The sequence below is a fragment of the Taudactylus pleione genome, unplaced genomic scaffold, assembly GCF_031769625.1.
Source record: "Taudactylus pleione unplaced genomic scaffold, aTauple2 ptg000156l, whole genome shotgun sequence".
Lineage (NCBI taxonomy): Eukaryota > Metazoa > Chordata > Amphibia > Anura > Myobatrachidae > Taudactylus > Taudactylus pleione.
In genome coordinates, this window is record NW_028284558.1 from 12,357,459 (window position 1) to 12,377,911 (window position 20,453).

General features: G+C 44.1%; 1 protein-coding gene across 2 annotated transcripts in view; it reads left to right on the forward strand.

The window, feature by feature from the left end:
* CERS6 (ceramide synthase 6) overlaps nucleotides 1-16,338 on the forward strand; it is a 443,580-nt gene extending 427,242 nt beyond the window's left edge. Inside the window, exons 10-11 of one of the 2 annotated variants that reach the window (XM_088474898.1) lie at nucleotides 6,155-6,178; nucleotides 15,236-16,338. In XM_088474898.1, the coding sequence (XP_088331024.1) occupies nucleotides 6,155-6,178; nucleotides 15,236-15,391 (180 nt within the window). In that variant the 3' untranslated portion in view covers nucleotides 15,392-16,338. The remainder of the gene's footprint in view (nucleotides 1-6,154; nucleotides 6,179-15,235) is intronic. The other variant, XM_088474899.1, reaches the window with a different exon arrangement.
* Nucleotides 16,339-20,453: the final 4,115 nt, after the last annotated feature.

The following is a 20,453-nucleotide window of genomic DNA, read 5'->3' on the forward strand; positions in this document are numbered from 1 at the left end:
AGGGCAGTGTGTAGCTGGCATTGGAATATTTGCAGTATGTGGCTGGCATTGGGAGCAGTGTAGTGTGTGCTTGGCATTGGAAGCAGTGTAGTGTGTGGTTGGCATTGGGGGCATTGCAGCATGTGGTTGGCATTGGAAACACTGCAGTGTGTGGTTGGCATTTGGAGCAGTACAGTGTGTAGCTGGCATAGGGAGCAGTGCAGTGTGTGGCTGGAATTGTGATCAGTGCAGTGTGTGGCTGGCATAGGAAGCAGTGTAGTGTGTAGCTGACATTGGAAGCAGTGCAGTGTGTGGCTGCCTTTGGGAAAGGTGCATTGGGTTGCTGGCATTAAGAGTAGTGCAGTATGTGGCTGACATTTGGAAACAGTGCAGTGTGTGACTGGCATTGGGAGCAGTGCAGTGTGGTTGGCATTGGGAGCAGTGCAGTGTGTGGCTGGCATTGGGAGCAATGCAGTGCATTGTTTGGCATAGTTGGCTTTGGGAGCAGTGCAGTTGGTGGTTGACTGTGGCAGCATTGCAGTATGTGGCTGGCATGGAGCAGTCTAGTGTGTGGCTGGCATTGGGAGCAGTGCATTGTGTGGCTGGCATAGGCAGCAGTGCAGTGTGTGGCTGGCATTGGGAACAGGGCAGTGTGTAGCTGGCATTGGAATATTTGCAGTATGTGGCTGGCATTGGGAGCAGTGTAGTGTGTGCTTGGCATTGGAAGCAGTGTAGTGTGTGGTTGGCATTGGGGGCATTGCAGCATGTGGTTGGCATTGGAAACACTGCAGTGTGTGGTTGGCATTTGGAGCAGTACAGTGTGTAGCTGGCATAGGGAGCAGTGCAGTGTGTGGCTGGAATTGTGATCAGTGCAGTGTGTGGCTGGCATAGGAAGCAGTGTAGTGTGTAGCTGACATTGGAAGCAGTGCAGTGTGTGGCTGCCTTTGGGAAAGGTGCATTGGGTTGCTGGCATTAAGAGTAGTGCAGTGTGTGGTTGGCTTTGGGCACATTGCAGTGTGTTGCTGGCATAGGGAGCAGTGCAGTATGTGGCTGACATTTGGAAACAGTGCAGTGTGTGACTGGCATTGGGAGCAGTGCAGTGTGGTTGGCATTGGGAGCAGTGCAGTGTGTGGCTGGCATTGGGAGCAATGCAGTGCATTGTTTGGCATAGTTGGCTTTGGGAGCAGTGCAGTTGGTGGTTGACTGTGGCAGCATTGCAGTATGTGGCTGGCATGGAGCAGTCTAGTGTGTGGCTGGCATTGGGAGCAGTGCATTGTGTGGCTGGCATAGGGAGCAGTGCAGTGTGTGGCTGGCATTGGGAACAGGGCAGTGTGTAGCTGGCATTGGAATATTTGCAGTATGTGGCTGGCATTGGGAGCAGTGTAGTGTGTGCTTGGCATTGGAAGCAGCGTAGTGTGTGGTTGGCATTAAGAGTAGTGCAGTGTGTGGTTGGCTTTGGGCACATTGCAGTGTGTTGCTGGCATAGGGAGCAGTGCAGTATGTGGCTGACATTTGGAAACAGTGCAGTGTGTGACTGGCATTGGGAGCAGTGCAGTGTGGTTGGCATTGGGAGCAGTGCAGTGTGTGGCTGGCATTGGGAGCAATGCAGTGCATTGTTTGGCATAGTTGGCTTTGGGAGCAGTGCAGTTGGTGGTTGACTGTGGCAGCATTGCAGTATGTGGCTGGCATGGAGCAGTCTAGTGTGTGGCTGGCATTGGGAGCAGTGCATTGTGTGGCTGGCATAGGGAGCAGTGCAGTGTGTGGCTGGCATTGGGAACAGGGCAGTGTGTAGCTGGCATTGGAATATTTGCAGTATGTGGCTGGCATTGGGAGCAGTGTAGTGTGTGCTTGGCATTGGAAGCAGCGTAGTGTGTGGTTGGCATTAAGAGTAGTGCAGTGTGTGGTTGGCTTTGGGCACATTGCAGTGTGATGCTGGCATAGGGAGCAGTGCAGTATGTGGCTGACATTTGGAAACAGTGCAGTGTGTGACTGGCATTGGAAGCAGTGCAGTGTGGTTGGCATTGGGAGCAGTGCAGTGTGTGGCTGGCATTGGGAGCAATGCAGTGCATTGTTTGGCATAGTTGGCTTTGGGAGCAGTGCAGTTGGTGGTTGGCTGTGGCAGCAGTGCAGTATGTGGCTGGCATGGAGCACTCAAGTGTGTGGCTGGCATTGGGAGCAGTGCAGTGCATTGTTTGGCATAGTTGGCTTTGGGAGCAGTGCAGTTGGTGGTTGGCTGTGGCAGCAGTGCAATATGTGGTTGGCATGGAGCAGTCTAGTGTGTGGCTGGCATTAGGAGCAGTGCATTGTGTTGCTGGCATTGGGAGCAGTGTATTCTGTGGCTGGCTGTGGGAGCAGTGCAGTTGGTGGTTGGCTGCGGCAGCAGTGCAGTATGTGGTTGGCATGGAGCAGTCAAGTGTGTGGCTGGCATTAGGAGCAGTGCATTGTGTGGCTGGAGTTGGGAGCAGTGCAGTGTGTTGCTGGCATTGGGAGCAGTGCAGTGAGTTGCTGGCATTGGGAGCAGTGCAGTGTGTGGCTGGCATTGGGAACAGTGCAGTGTGTGGCTGCCATTGGGAGCAGTGCAGTGTTTAACTGGTATTGGGAGCAGTGCATTGTGTTGCTGGCATTGGGAGCTGTGCAGTGCCTGGCTGGCATTGGGAGCAGTGTATTCTATTGCTAGCATTGGGAGTAGTGCACTGTCTGGCTGGCATTAAGAGCAGGTGCGATAATTTTTCATGGCGAAACAGGCAAAAAGTTTCTCCACAGTTAGAGAAATCAGTCTGTACCCCAAAAAATGGCTAACTGACATAGAAAATGAATATAGAAGTGTATTAATGGCCGCAATAAAAGTATTTTGGGTTCTTAAATTGGGCCAATTGGCTGCTATCTACGTATTTGCATAAGTGTTGCAAAATTATAAAAAGCAATATTTTTATGAGAAAATTACTGCTGGATGTAAATTGTGGGTGCATTAAAATGGGTGTACGTATATTTTTGTGTAAATAAAGTGCAAAAATGTGTAAAATAAACCTGCAGCAGCCACCTGTAATGTTTAAAACAACTGTCGCATTTATACAGCCCCCCAAAATACCAGGCCCACTACTTTAAACCCATTTTCCACTACTTTTATTTTTTTTTAACTAAAATTGACATGTCATTATTTAACAAATTACGCTAATTAAACACAACTTTTTGGCTAATTTAGCATTGGGGGGGTCCAAATGGTTCTAAAACAAATCCCCAAACTTTTGGCCAAAAATGTAGTTTTTTTTTCACCTGCTCTGAGATGGTGAAAACTTATCACCGGTTTCTGTCTATGCAATTATTGCACAAGCGATAATTGAATTGTGCTATTGCGAAATTATTGCCATCGCGATAATTTATCGCCATAACGTGGCTTATCGCATCTAATTGAATCCGGCCCTTGGTGCTAAAAAGTGTTAGATTGGTAAGAAGATTGATTTTCTATAGACCAGCAAACACATTAGTCTGTAAAGTAATAATATAAGTTTGCAGTTATCTTTATAATATGGTTAGCATAGTATGCGACTAGCATTGAGGCCGCCATATTGGGTCGCTGGTAATGCAATAGGTGCAGTGTGTGTTGGAAATGAGATCAGTAAATCTTGTGAATATGAGCTATGTGCATCTGATTCTGTGGCTGGATGTATGCGTACTTTTGTGTACTGTGCAGTGCATGTACGCCATAACATACCCATAAGGATAGATAAAGCTTGACCACAGACAGTGATCCAGGCTTTCTTGTATCTACACCAGGGGTGGGCAATAAGCCGTTATACAACAGCTGGAGGGACGCTTATTGTCCGCCTATAATGTACACACTATAATGTGTATACCAATAGGCAGACACACTTGACTAAACTTTACAGGGCAGACAGTTTCATTCTAAAACATGCACTTTCACAAATAATAGAAGCACACTTGTACACAGCCACCAGAGACAGAACAGATGCCCCTGACATGGATTTTTTGTAGTTATACTTTAATATTACTTAATTGTTGTTGTAGAAAGGTATAAGCCAGTGGTTCCCAAACTGTGCGCCATGGGGTGCCTTGGGACACTTGCGGGGGTGCATCAGGCTGGTGGTCCAGCGCTAAATCATATTATTTATGGTCAATGTAATGTAAATATGTAGACAAACAGAAGCTCAAACCTGTCCATCACTACATAGCTGATCCTAAGAATGACAGGTAAGCACAATTTACTTCACTTTATTACTTTACTACATTTTTTTCTGAATTTCTCAATAGCTAACGTTTGGCTTAGGGGCGCCGTGAAACCAATGCTGACACTCTAGGGCTCCGTGATTCAAAAAAGTTTGGGAACCTCTGGTATAAGCTATAACCCTTTTTAAGTGTCTCATAGGTTATTTTAATACTTGAAGGCACTTCACATATGCTGAAACTGGGTAGTTATAAAGGTGCAAACAGTTGATACTGCCTTTACAGTTGTATGATTCAGTAAGGCTCATATACAGTGTTGGGCAGGTGCATTAAGGCCCACTGGGGGAATGCAGTGGTAGGGGACCATGCTTAAGGAGTGTGGTCAGTCACCAGAGGGTGTTGGGCCAATTAGAAAGTGCATGGTCTGGGCTCCTTTATAAATATAGTAAATACTTATAGTGCATGCATGACCGACACAGACACAGCACAGAGTGCACTCCACAGCAAACATGCCATAGTCCTGGAAATGCAGTATAATGTAACATGTATAATAATGAAGCACATAATGGTGATTCTGTCCATACAGTATGTACAGTACAACATTAATGTACTGTACATATGAGAGGTGACCCTATTAGTGACCAGCCAGTGTCTAAAACTCAATGAGAACTGCATTAGGTCTAGTAAAGGCAAATGCATGCCATGGTAAATAAATTAAACTGTCTAAGCTCTTACCACTGGGATGACTTAATTGTTGGTTAGTGAATAAATGCAGAGCTACAATGCCATTCCAATCTCTGGCAGGAACTGTGTTGAGAAGACAAGAGTACAGTATGTTGTGACCACCCACTTTGATTGGTAGGAGGCAAATCTTGGTATTTTTTCTAATTCTATAGAAGCCAACGAAGCTTCCATATGCATCAGTAGTCCTGCTCCACCACGTAACTGACTCTTTAGTAGAGTAACAATGTACATTTCAAGTGTACAATCTGGAGTCTAGCCTCTAGTGGAGGTAATGGGTCCTCAACTACAGTAGTGGGACCAAACGATGACTTCACCTGTACCCCGTGGCCAGTCCAACCCTGCTCATTTATGAACATGCAAAAGTCTTTTTTGAGATTCAGAAAATTTACTTTTATCCTACACTTTAATGGAATGCATGTTGCTCTTTGCAGTTGTACTTTTACAGAAAAGCCTATTCAGGTGTAATGTAACCAATGTAATTAAAAACAAAACATTTATATACATGACGGTGGCTCATTTAATAAAGATAGTCCAGGGGGTAGATTTACTAAAGCTAAAGTAGTGGTGTTGCCCATAGCAACCAATCAGATTCTGTATTATGTTCTAGAATGCAATAAAGAAATGATAGCTAAAATCTGATTGGTTGCTATAGGCAACACCACCACTTGTCTATTTTAGAACGTTTAGTAAATATACTCCTATATCTCCTCTCATAAGACATAAAGAAACTGCACCATGTAATAATGTATTAGAAATATTAAGAGGTTGTCCAAATGTAAAATGACATAAAGTAGATTGAACTTGAAAGGGACATTTGAACTGTTTCCACAATGCGCATTTTCTGCAAAACTAGACACACCCGACAGAGGTTCCAGGGACAGGGAAGTGGGTTTGCAGATTGAAATGTGAGCCTTAGTGACTTTACACTGCATTTAAGTCCACCTTTATTATAATTTACTTCACCTTTATAAATGTGCATGCTGTTACAAAGAATATATTAAATTTTGCCATACTTTCATTTATAATAAATCTTAAGGGTCTTGTTTAATTCATGTAATGATGGATAATTTAGTTTGTGGAGTTGTTTACATATGATTCATAATTAAGTATCTTATAATGTAGCTTTATTGCCGTATGTCGCTTTGTGGATGATTATAGCATGTTACTCTTGAGAATCCACATTTCCATATATATATTTATTTTCTCACGCTTGTACCGTTATGCTCTTTTCCTTGTGCTATCACGGAAGACTGGGAAATGGAATCCTTTGCATGTAAGTTACAGTTACAGAATGTGCATACAGTGTAAACTGACAGCAGGCTGGTTTCACAATACAAATACCTTTCATTATACAGGTGTAAATGTTCTGGTACTGTCAGTGGTCTCTTGTTTGTTAACCCATGAAACAAAACTCTAGTATATAGCATACTAAGGGGTCTATTTGCTAAGCGATAAGAAAGTGATAACAGTTGGGAGCTGATTGGCTGGCACCTTATCACTTTTCACGCTGTCTCCTAACACTGCTTAGTAAATAGATCCCTAAATCTACTAGTCATCATATTTCTAGTGGCCATTGAAGGCACACGAACATTATTGTTACCTGCTTTTTTTTCTGCCTTACGCCGATAACAACATATTGATGCATATATGCCAACTTTCTGGCTGCCCCGTGGGAGGGTGCAACCAGGTTGACGCTGCACGGGGTGTGGCGGCGGTAATGGTGGGCATAACGGGGCATGGCAGCGTGTTTGCTTCATCACGGCCCCGCCCCCAACCATACAATGCAGAGATTACCGGCATTGTGAAGTAGGGAGCAGGGCTATGATGATGAGATTCACTCGATAAGTGGGCAGCTGCAGGGATGTTGGGTTTTCCACAGGTGGCAGCCGGGAGACTTGACCTCTTTTGCGGGCTGCCGGGAATGACATCCATTTTTCGGGAGCCTCCCGCCCATTCCGGGAGAGTAGACAAGTATGGATTGATGTACAATAATATTAATGATGCAGGAATGTTCCTAGATTCTGGCATGACATATTAGGTGCTTGACCAGGTCTGGAAGGGTCAAAAAATGGTAGAGAGCAGGCAAAGAGCGAGCAGTTACAAACCCCTATATATCAATGCCTTGCAAAGGTATTCACCCCCTTGGCTTTTTACCTTTATTGTTACATTACAACCTGTAATTTATTTTTATTTATTTTTTATCTGACTTTTATGTAATGGGTCTGCACAAAATAGTCTAATTTGGTGAAGTGAAATGAAAAAAATATATATAAAAAAGAATCTTTATAAATACATTTCTGAAAATTGGCATGTGCATATGTAATCACCCCCTTTGCTATGAAGCCTCTCAAAAGTTCTGATGCAACCAATTACCTGCAGAAGTCACATAATTAGTGAAATTAAGTCCACCTGTGTGAAATCTAAGTGTCATGATCTGTCAGTATAAACACACCTTTTCTGAAAGGCCCCAGAGGCTGCAACACCACTAAGCATGAGGCATCATACCATGAAGACCAAGGAGATCTCCAAACAAGTCAGGGACAAAGTTTTTGAGAAGTACAGTTCTGGGTTGGGTTATAAAAAAATATCCAAATCTTTGATGATCCCCCAGAGCACCATCAAATCCATCATCATTAAATGGAAAGAACATGGTACCACAACAAACCTGCCAAGAGGGGCCACCCACCAAAACTCACAGACTGGGCAAGGAGGGAATTAATCAGAGAGGCAGCACAGAGACCAAAGGTAACCCTGAAGGAGCTGCATAGTTCCACAGCAGAGACTGGTGTATCTGTGCATGTGACCACAATAAGCCATACACTCCATAGAGCTGGGCTTTATGGAAGAGTGGCCAGAAAAAAGCCATTACTTAGTAATAAAAATAAGACAACACGATTTAAGTTTGCCAAAAGGCATGTGTGCGACTCCCCAAATGTATGGAGGAAGGTGCTCTGGTCAGATGAGACTAAAATTTAACTTTTCGGTCACCAAGGAAAACGCTATGTCTGGCGCAAACCCAACACATCCCATCACCCCAAGAACACCATCCCCACAGTGATGGTGCTAAATACAACGATATTCATGAGCAAAACCTGTTTCAGTCTGCCTGTGATTTGAGACTGGGACGGAGGTTCACCTTCCAGCAGGACAATGACCCGAAGCATACTGCTAAAGCAACACTCGAGTGGTTTAGGGGGAAACATTTAAATGTGTTGGAATGGCCTAGTCAAAGCCCAGATCTCAAACCAATTGAGAATCTGTGGTCAGACTTGAAGATTGCTGTTCACAAGGGGAAACCTTCCAACATGAAGGAGCTGGAGCAGTTTTGTCTTGAGGAATGGGCAAAAATCTCAGGGGCAAGATGTGGCGAGCTCATAGAGACTTATCCAAAGTGACTTGCAGCTGTAATTGCCGCAAAAGGTGGCTCGACAAAGTACTGACTTTATGGGGGTGAATAGTTATGCACGCTGAAGTTTTCTGTTATGTTGTCCTAAATGTTGTTTGATTCACAATCTAAAAAACAAAAAACACAACTTCACAGTAGTAGGCATGTTCTGTGAATGAAATGATGCACACCTTCAAACAATCCATTTTAATTCCAGGTTGTGAGGCAACAAAACATGAAAAATGCAAAGGGGGGTGAATACCTTTTCAAGGCACTGTATGTTCATAACTTGTACAGAGGAATATCATAAATCTCTGTCTCTCAGAAAAAAGTTACATTAGCATCCTTTTTATTGCAAAGAGTTTATGGATAACCTTATGGTGCATACCAGGGACGGATCCAGAAAAAAATGACAGGGGGGGGCACCATAAGTGGACGGGGTAGAGGAGGGGTGGAGTTAGAGGTGGAGCAGGCATGACCATAAATGAATTGGTGTGACCAATTGTGTGGCCAAGTGCTCAATGATAATATTGTGTGTGTCTATGGTAGATGTACCCTGCTAGAGGAGGTACAGGTCCACAGTAATATCCTATACCTTATAACTGTTTACATTTATTTTGTATTTAGCCTATTGGCAAATATAAAAAAACAAATGTAAACATGTTTTATAAGTTTGGATGTATAAAAAGACAATTGTGGTTAGACTAGTACTTAATCTTAGCTTAAACGCCCCAAAAAATGAAAATAATGTTATATACATATGTTAACCCAATAATATATTTAGGGGTAATAATAAATCAAATTTACAAAAAAATAGCTTTTAAACTATTTATTTTCATATCCATTTCTTTTGCAAAAAGACATTTGGATAATACAGTATGGAAATCGCAACAAGGCCCGAATGCTATAAAATATGCTATTTGTAGACAAAGCAGCAGTAATAAAGAGTGTACAAATAAAAAACAGATAATGCAATAGTACAGTAAATGAACAAAGGAAAATAGTGTTCATGTGAAGCTAGGAAAGTAGTAACCATAGTATTCTTTTTCATTAATGAGCATGTAACATGTCAGAAAACAGCATATACTGTAACTGAAGACAACTGTTTTCTTTTATGTATAAAGTAATATAAAAGACAATTCCATGTGTTGCAGACTGCTGGAAAAAATGCTACTTTTATTAGTGATGCAGAGAAAGTATAGACATAACAGCAGTGATAAAGTGTAGCACTACCAGTGTTAAAAAATAAGTCAATAAAATACAGTGTTTTTGTGAAACAAGGAAAGTGATAACCTTATGTATCATTGATGAAAATGATGCATGTAACATCTGTCAGTGTTCTCCCCAGAAAATGTTTCCAGCCGGGTGTCATCAAGAAGTAGCCGGGTGGGGGCCTTCGCAATAACAAAATGTTTCGAATCCTGACCTTATAATGATTTAAACTTGAAATAACAATTTATATATTAATTCTCCTCTTCTTCTTAGAGGCCCAGATACAGGCCCCACTTGCTGGCACCAAAGAATTTATTTTTTATACAGCCCCATTTGAAGGCTACACAGACTATATTTTTTATACAGCCCTCAGATACTGGGCCTGATTCAGAGCCGGACGCTATTTGCGCTCGCTCGTTCAGAAAAAGGGGCCGGCTATTTAAATTGAGCGCTCGCTCTTTGCGGTCTGTTGACGCCTCTATGTCTGAGCGAGCGAACGAAACATGCGCTCGCTATTTTGTAAAGACGCCCCCTGGCCGCTCGCATCATACGTCATCTCCGCTATTTATTTGATTAATCGAGTACATCGAAAGGCGTCTGAACTGCTCGCAGTGCTTGTGGTTGGATTTTCCTACCGCAATCATGCGAACAGTTCAGGCTAAGAAACAACCAAGTGACGTGGTCAATGACGCTGCTTTGTTAATTATGCACACCCTTAAAACGCCCGTGTTGACCGTTTGGCACGCCTGCGTTCGGATCTCCACTCCCCATTTTCAAGCACCTTCCCCTGCTACCACCCACAAACGCCTCATCCTGTCACTCAAATTAGCAGGCACTCGCTATTTTGCGAGCGCTCGATTTCTGACCGCAATGACTGGTTGGCGCACGCGCATTACGACCCATACGCATGCTTGGAGCGAACGAGCGGCCGCTTACGAGCGGCTCTGAATCAGGCCCACTGTCCCAACTTGCAGGCTACAAAGAATATAATTTTTATACAGCTCCAGATACTGGCCCCACTTGCAGGCTCTCTTTAATCAGTTCAGGTGACTATTTCCGCCTGAACAGTGTGCCCATGCTTTTATACAGGAGGAGGGGTGTTTGCCCTCCAGCCTGACACCGCTCCTGCACTGTGATGGACAACCTCCCCGACCCCAATGCCACATCCCCTGCCCGGCACGCTCCCCTGCCCCAATGTCGCGTCCCCTGTCCGGCAGCTCCCCCAGCCCAAATGCCACATCCCATGCCCGGAACTCTCCCCTGCCCCAATGCTGCATCCCCTGCCCAGTGCCTCCCCCTGCCCCAATGCCACAGCCCAACCCCGCCCCCCTCTCCCCCAATGCCGCGTCCCCTGCCCGGCACCTCCCCCTGCCCCAATGCCACATCCCCTGCCCAGCACTCTTCCCTCCCCAATGCCACATCCCCTGCCCAGCACCTGCCCCAATGCCCCGTCCCCTGCCCAGCACCCCCTCTCCCAATGCCACGTGTACTGTAGCACTGGTACTCTCTAACCAAAATCTTCAAAATTATTTTTGGTAGTAGATCAGGATATTGTTAAAACATAACTAAAATAATAATATAGTTTTCAAAAATAACCGAAGACAGAAATTACATGAGCAAAGAATCTTAAACAAACGTAGTAATGCTACTTATAGCCTTTTACAAGTGTTGCTAACTTAAGACATGACGAGTATTTACATGTTTTAATAAATACCAGCCACTTAGGTGAAATATGGCTAATAGAATTACACCCAAATTTCAATTGCAGCACCTGAATTCTGTGGCCTACATACATACTGGTGACAATGATTTCCTGTAGTAAGTAGATTATAAGCTAAACAGCAACAAAATGTACCTTGTTCAGTGATGCGCTACCTACCACGGTCCTTAGCAGAGCACATACAGTAAGTTCCCGAGATCTCCATCAGCACCCCAGGTAGCATCTACTGCTTTAGCAGGATGCCTCAGCGATGGCCCAGCATGTCACCGACCAGAAAAGGCCCATTGCCTGCTCAGGCTTGTAGCAGGCATGGGCTCGCAGAGAGAGAGAGAGAGAGAGAGAGAGAGAGAGAGAGAGAGAGAGAGAGAGAGAGATGTGAGTCTAGGACTGAGAACAAGAACTCAGTGATAGACCTGTGAGTGTTAGAGATCATAAGGAGGAAGATCACAATTTTTGTAAGGAGTTTGAGGCCCCAACCCTCTTGATGTGATGCTGGGAATGAGAAAAAGGGTGATTCCACTTTACCTTCATACCCACCCATGAGGACAAAATCAACTTAGTCAGGCATACAGCGGGATGTGGTGGGTTGGACTTGAATAACAGGACAGACAACTAAGCCTCTCCTCTGAGTTGTGACTGATATTAGAAAGCCCTCTGCTGACTATATCTCCCACCCCCTCCCCGGGGTGGTTGCAATAGTTTCCTATAAAACGGGTTGACAGATTGAGAGAAAAGATTTCCTTGGCAAGTGCATGCAATGCGATTACACCACTAGGTTATGCTTGTCAAAAAAATTAATCCACAAGTGTTACAGTGAAACTACAAATTTGCTCTTTGTAAAAGTTATGGTTTATTATATCAGCACTGTTTTGTTGATAACTGTGTGGTAATGATTGAAAAAATACATGTCGACGTGTGTGGACTCCAGGGATGCAAGCATCCAGTTATCAAAGAAACAGGGTTGATCTAAGGGGGTGATTCATATGTGTTTATGGGTGCCCAAAGTAATGATAACACATCAGAGCAAATCAAAATGTTGCCCATATGAGGTGCCCATTACTTTTTAATATCCCAAATAGACGGCGTTTAGCCACAAACAGCGGCTAATCCCGTCTAAAGTCCTGGTTAGGGTGTCCAACTGAGACGCCTCAACCACAGACTTTGTGCACATTTCTCTTTGCTGCCTTAGGAGGCAAAGAAAAGAAATGTCTCTCCCATGACTAACGGATGCCTGAATGGAGCAACATTTGATTTGAATCTCCCCCTAATAAACCATAACTTGTTTAAAGAGCAAGTTTTAGTTTCACTCTACCAGTCTTGTGTACTTATAAAAGCATGGATTCATTCTTTAGACACTCATAAGTTACTGGTATAATAACGTTCGGGGAAGGAAGAACATCTATTTTATTCTCTCCAAATGTCAACCTATTTAATAGTAAACCATTGCAACCACCCGGGGGATGGAGGCATATTGTCACCTCATGCCTTCTAATATCAGCCCCCATTCAGTGGAGACTTGTAGTGTGTAATTCAGAGATGTACATAAACCTGATGTTTACACACATCGCTGAAGTTATTAGATTTACGCAAGCAAAGTGGCTGCACTGCGCAAGTGCAGATCCATGGCTGCAATGTCGCTCACAGTGCCCAAAATGCAGCAGCATGATTGACATGGTGCTGGCATATGGGGTGGTGACAGGAAATGTTACAGAGATGGGAGTGTCGGCCCCATTTACTACATGTGCTGAAGGGCAGAGGCTGCGTTCTTGGGCGCAGCTTAAGTGGCCCTAGCAGCATGACTGTCCTGTATACCCTGTGGGTTACTCAAATGACCGATGTTCACACAAGACAATCCAGTGCTACATCTTTGGATGCATCAGCGGATCATAGAAGTCGACAGGAGGCATCTGGTTTAACAAAATGCTTCCTATGGCTTTAGCATACTCTCATACAGTCACTGCGCACAAAGACACGGTGGCTGATTGATCTGCGCTCATCTCTGAATCAGGCCATTAGTTGTCTAAACTGATACTCCAACCCACCAGACCCTGCTGTACACCTGACTGTGTGTATCTTGTCCCCATGGGAGAGTATGAAAGGCTAAACGTGAAATCACCCTTGTCCCAGCATTGGATCATCTATAATGGGTGCAGGGTGTACAGTGTAAATGGGCCCCAGAGTCCATAGGGTCCCACACCGCACATCCTGCATCCATGTTTAATACTTACCTATCTGGAGACCCGTGATGGTGCTGAAGTAGCAGCGCAAATCACCTGGAAATGGCATGGCGGCCATTTTCCTGGAAATTTGAGCATGAATAGTAGAGGTGTCCCGAGTAACAAGGCGCGCTTGCCATATTACCCGAGACCTACGCAGAAAAGGTGTCCCCGGTAACATGGTCCCATATTACCAGAGACCTGCGCATGCGCAGTAGACACTGAAACAATGCCAGAGTATATTGCACCACCGAGAGAAGGTTGCCTGCACAGGGTATTCTCCTAACGGACCCCATCTCTCATAAATTGCCCGACTCCTGGCATCCTGTCAACAAGGTTGGGGCCTCATACTCCTTCATACCAGCCTCCTTTTCTCCCATCCTCATGTACCCCATATCAACCTCCTCAACCACTCAGTAGCTCACCTTAGACCAGCACCATCCTTCTCTCCATTTGCCAGAACCCTCACTCAGCCACTTACCAGTCTCATGCAAAAATCATTGCCTCCAGCAGCTAGCCTCCTCTGTTTATTTACCCACTCTCCGGCCCTGGCACAGCAGCCAACCTCACCCACTCCTCTTCTCAGCAGCAACATTCCACCTCCAGGCCCTTCTCCCAGTCCCCGCACCGCTCATGATCTTCTCACCGCTTGGGTGTTGGCTGCTGAAACAGGCCTGGCTGAACTGCGTCCTCCTCACGGCTTCACTTGATTACTCTCTGGACCACCACGATGCCTGGCATCACGCATGTCATCCCCGGTTACGGTGGCTATGGCTGGCCTGGCTTGGAGTCCAAACTGCAGTCGGTGGCGGCAGGCGTTGTCACACCTCGGCGCTGATGCCCATGTGCCTGTCACTGTGAAGATGGTATCCACGTGGTGGCAGCTGGGCTTCTCTTCTCTGCCCTGCACATATCACGTGTGTCTGGCAGCGGGAGCCAATAGATTAACAAGCCTAGCACACGAAACAGAATGCGGGAGGCTGATTGGCTGGGCTGCCCAGGGGAGGTCTAAAAGGCCGACTGACAGCCAGGAGGATCCGACCTTACCCTCTCCAGCAGGTGGCCATGCGAGTGTTTTGCTGTGGCATAATAAATATGAAAAAAAAAAATCCAAAACGACAAGGGGGCACGTGCCTTAGTGCCCCCCCCCCCCCCTGAATCCGCCACTAGTGCATACACACGGTCAGATTTTCCTTCAGATTTGTACATTATCGATTTTAAAAAACGTTCATATCTGAAAGAAAATCTGACATGTTTCCCTGCAACGATGAACGATGCACGTTCCCGTTTGTCAGATAACGATATCTGACATCTGATGTGTTTGCAGTCAGATTTGGTCGATTTTCATTCATTTTAATACTATCAAAAATCGTTCATTGTTCGTGAAATCGTTGGTAAAATCATTCAAATCGTTTACGTAGTTCATCATTCGTCTGACAGATCTGACCGTGTGTATGCACAATTACTCTACTTACCTCAATGGGGCAACCAGGATGGAGAAGGATCTTGTGATCCCTCCCCATTGGGGTGTAGCTGAGCACGATGCTCGTTGCAAACTTCTTTACACTTCACTTGCGCAGCTGCAGGAAAAACGCACTAGCAAGTCTGGGTCCAATCCTGAAATGTAAGTAAATGTGTAAGTGGAGAGTCTTTTGGTCATTCCAAAAGTGTAAGCAAGTACAGTATGTCACAAGTTCATGTGCTCATATTTATTGGAAACTATAAATGTCTCTTGCATTCATTTTATTTTGTCAATATTTAATTATTCTCACCGATTTTTTTTTTTTACATTCTCAGGTGTCAAAGGATGACAGAAGTGATATTGAATCCAGCTCGGATGAGGAAGATTCAGTACCACATGCACAAAGAACACACAAAGCCAGTACCAATGGCGTCAACAGTTCAAATGGAATAAATGGGCACCTTATTGGTGCCAACTCAGATGAACATTAGCTCCCAGAAAAAGAAATGATCTACAATCGAACAATAAACTGTTTGCTACTGGAAATATCTAGTAACTTGTGAATGAAGTCTCTCCATAAATTGCTGCCTCAGAAACCAATGTAACCATCCGAATAGTGCACTATATATTTTTTTTCACTTATTGTTGTGAATGATGAAGGAAAAAGCAATCAATGTGTGTAGGCATGCTTTATGTTTTAGTATTTTCTGCCAATGAATCAGTATTTTCATAAGCTTGAATGTTATCTATTTTTATATTTCTTTTAAATCCCTGAGTGAAAAGTTATATGATTTCCAATTTTTTTATTTCTCAATAATGACAGTGATCAAGCTCTACAAAGGTACTGATTCAGACAGTATTCATGATCATATATCTAATTTGTTAGCATAAGAAAGCACACCTCTATGGTTAACTCCAGCAATCTCGGTTTGTGTACCCATCGCATAAACATAGTGGTGGCAGCCATTTTGTCTACTGAAGTAAAATCTATGTAAGTGCAGACTGTCAATTTACTGTGAGCTAATGACATCACTGAGATAGTGATGTCACTAATTCCTAATCAACTCATTTCTCATAAACATTAGCTCAGGCCACAAAATGGCTGCCACCACAATGTGTAGCCAACATACTGACACTCAATTAATTTAAATACCATTCCAATATTTTATTAAAACCATATTTAAATTTTATGTTATCTGTGGTCTTCAGGAAAATAAATCTGGGAAAAAACTGTGTGAATCAGATGATATTAAATATGTTAGTGCACATACTGCTTGCAAGAAAAAGCAAAATTTAGTTCTGTTTGTTCCAGTAATCTACACATGGGTATTTAAAGTGTATGATGTCATTCATTCTTTCTTATAGCAATAAGATATTGTATTATATTGTACCAATAATGTAAAACTCAGGGGGTGTAACAATGGCATTATCTGGTCAATTCCCCTAAACAATATGTATAGGAGTAACAAATAAAATGATGTTCTCCTTTAAAAATATATGAGAATTCTGTATTTTTTCCATTCAAATCAGGTTTACAACTGTGTTTAAAAAAAATCACTTGATTTTGAGGCTGCTGTACAATAAATGTCTCAGTAATATTTATAGAATATAAATTGCATAGTGGTTGGAAACAAAGTTGTTTTCCAAATTCAGATGACATATTGTTTGGCTTATATATGCTTTCTTGCAACTTTTACTACAATGCTTTATTATATATAGCCACATTCAAGTACGTTTTAGACATAAAGGTATATTATTATGGAAAGTTGTTTATTTATGTTGCCCTGAGGTACTACCTGGCTCTGCTCTAGCTTTCCATATGGGATACAACAGTCCCCAGGCTGCAGCTTTGCTCTATATTGCAGCATTGGACAAATAAACAATGCCTGTGTATATTAAGACATGGGCGTCTATCTATATACTAAATGGAAATAAGCCCTTTCTCCGGCTTCTCCCAATCAACTTAAAGGCTACTGCTGGCAATTGTTGTGTTCGGGATCGGTATGAATTACCGCTGGACGCCAACGCCAGAAGACCGGCACCAGTGAAAATCCCGACTGTGCTAAAGGCAAGTACTACCGTGTTTCCCGGATAATAAGACCTACCCCGAAAATAAGCCCTACCCTTACTTTTGAAAAACGGTCCAAAATAAGCCCTACCCCAATAATTAGCCCTAACAAAAAATAGAGGGAAAAAAAATAATGGTAAGTAAAGAATTGTAAAGCAGGACTGAGGGCATGATGGGGATAAAAGCAGGACTGAGGGCATGGTGTGGATAAAAGAAGGACTGAGGGCATGATGGGGATAAAAGCAGGACTGAGGGCATGATGGGGATAAAAGCAGGACTGAGGGCATGATGGGGATAAAAGCAGGACTGAGGGCATGATGGGGATAAAAGCAGGACTGAGCGCATGATGGGGATAAAAGCAGGACTGAGCGCATGATGGGGATAAAAGCAGGACTGAGGGCATGATGGGGATAAAAGCAGGACTGAGGGCATGATGTGGATAAAAGCAGGACTGAGGGCATGATGTGGATAAAAGCAGGACTGAGGCCATGATGGGGATAAAAGCAGGACTGAGGGCATGATGGGTATAAAAGCAGGACTGAGGCCATGATGGGGATAAAAGCAGGACTGAGGGCATGATGGGGATAAAAGCAGGACTGAGGGCATGATGGGGATAAAAGCAGGACTGAGGGCATGATGGGGATAAGAGCAGGACTGAGGCCATGATGGGGATAAAAGCAGGACTGAGGGCATGATGGGGATAAAAGCAGGACTGAGGGCATGATGGGGATAAAAGCAGGACTGAGGGCATGATGGGGATAAAAGCAGGACTGAGGGCATGATGGGGATAAAAGCAGGACTGAGGGCATGATGGGGATAAAAGCAGGACTGAGGGCATGATGGGGATAAAAGCAGGACTGAGGGCATGATGGGGATAAAAGCAGGACTGAGGGTATGATGGGGATAAAAGCAGGACTGATGGCATGATGGGGATAAGAGCAGGACTGAGGGCATGATGGGGATAAGAGCAGGACTGAGGGCATGATGGGGATAAGAGCAGGACTGAGGGCATGATGGGGATAAGAGCAGGACTGAGGGCATGATGGGGATAAAAGCAGGACTGAGGGCATGATGGGGATAAAAGCAGGACTGAGGGCATGATGGGGATAAAAGCAGGACTGAGGGCATGATGGGGATAAAAGCAGGACTGAGGCCGTGATGGGGATAAAAGCAGGACTGAGGGCGTGATGGGGATAAGAGCAGGACTGAGGGCGTGATGGGGATAAAAGCAGGACTGAGGCCGTGATGGGGATAAAAGCAGGACTGAGGCCGTGATGGGGATAAAAGCAGGACTGAGGCCGTGATGGGGATAAAAGCAGGACTGATGGCATAATGGGGATAAGAGCAGGACTGAGGGCATGATGGGGATAAGAGCAGGACTGAGGGCATGATGGGGATAAGAGCAGGACTGAGGGCATGATGGGGATAAAAGCAGGACTGAGGGCATGATGGGGATAAAAGCAGGACTGAGGGCATGATGGGGATAAAAGCAGGACTGAGGGCATGATGGGGATAAGAGCAGGACTGAGGGCATGATGGGGATAAAAGCAGGACTGAGGGCATGATGGGGATAAAAGCAGGACTGAGGGCATGATGGGGATAAGAGCAGGACTGAGGGCATGATGGGGATAAAAGCAGGACTGAGGGCATGATGGGGATAAAAGCAGGACTGAGGCCATGATGGGGATAAAAGCAGGACTGAGGGCATGATGCTGTCAATGTTAATTAAAATAAGCCCTACCCCGAAAATAAGCCCTATGGAGTTTTTTTGACCAAAAAATAAAAGAAGACAGTGTCTTATTATCGGGGGAACACGGTAACTAACCTAACCCCCCCCCCAACCCTAACCCTCCTTTAGGGGTGCCTAACCCTAACCTCCCTCCCTAGTGACTAACCCTAACCCCCCTCTAAGTGCCTAACCCTAACCCCCCTTCCCCTAGTCTAACCCTAACCCTCCCTGGGGGGTGCGTAACCCTAAGTCACCCCCGCCCCCGCTAACCTAACCCTTCCCCCATGCGGCGGTCCACACCTGGCGCCCGGCTTACTTTCGATCGGGATGCTGGGCATCAGGCTCCTGGGCATCGGGCTCCTGGCGTAGGTAAAACAAATTACTTTTTACTGCATTTAAAAGATTAAAATCCAAACAGTGAATATAGCATACAGTATATAAAACTTTGTCAGTCAGTACGTACTGCAGGAGTCTATTGATTAAAGGGAGATAAGCAGAATTAGGGCTTTACCCTATCTAATAAAGGCTTCTTCCTTCTTCCTGCTGGTTATTGACGGAGGTAGACCACACCAGAGGATCTATTCACTGAGCTGCTCTGGCAAAAGCTTCCCCATATAAATAAAATCTAAAACATTGTCTTTACAAAAAAAAATTTTTTTTTTTCTCTTTGTTTGAGAAAAAAATAAATTTTATATATAGTTTAACCTCTTCACTGCTGGAGGATTTCTCACCCCTGTGCTGAGGCCATTTTTTGACTTTTGCACTTGTCACTTTCTAGCATCAATATCACTGGGTTGGGTACGGGATTCTGACTGTCACAATACCGACGGTAACAATGCAGACAGCAGCATCCAGACAGTCAAAACAGATTTTGGCCTAACCATAACCCTCTCCCTAATGCCAAATCCTAATATTCACCGACGGAATCTGTCAGTACTGTGACCATCGGCATTCTCACCATCGGGATCCTGACTACAGTCTATAGGGTCTATTTACCAAGCTTTGTTAGGAAATAAAATGAACAGAAATAAGATACCAGCCAATCAGCTCCTAATTCCATGTCACAGGCTGTGTTTGAAAAATGACAGGAGCTGATTGGCTGGTACGTTATCTCCGTTCGCTTTATCTCCTAACAAAGCTTAGTAAATAGAACCATGTGTCACTGATTTTTAATGCATTTGTTTTTCTTCAAAGTCATGTCAAAAAAGTAACCAAAATTGGCATAAACATTTTTTTAAAATTTCAATAAAGTGAACCAATGGAAAACATTTATTTAAAATAAACACTACAAAGAAATACTTTGTGGTTCTTGCTTTGACATTAATCCACCTTTCCAAAATCAGCAGGATTCTATGTGTAGGTTGTCACAAAAGAAATCTGCACAGGAAAATAGGAATGCGTTTTTTCCTTTTGATAAGTTTCACATTCTCAATTTACTAATCATGAGTAAGAATAATACGTTCACCCAACAAAGCTTAACATTTTTTAAACTAGGTAAGCTACTGCATTAAAATAAGGAACTCCTCTTTTACTTGACACAAGATGGGGAGACATGGGCTTTAGATGTCCCACATCTGTGCAAAAATATGTTTTTGTGCTCTTTCAGTCATTGCCTGGTGATCAGCTACTAAAGGGGAACATACAGAACTGGCTGGCGAAGCGTTAAGTGAACTCTTACCCATTGCCTAACAGTATCGCTGGGGATCTAACTATCTGCCCCAGTTAAATATAGTAAATTGCAGGTATAACTGATTTC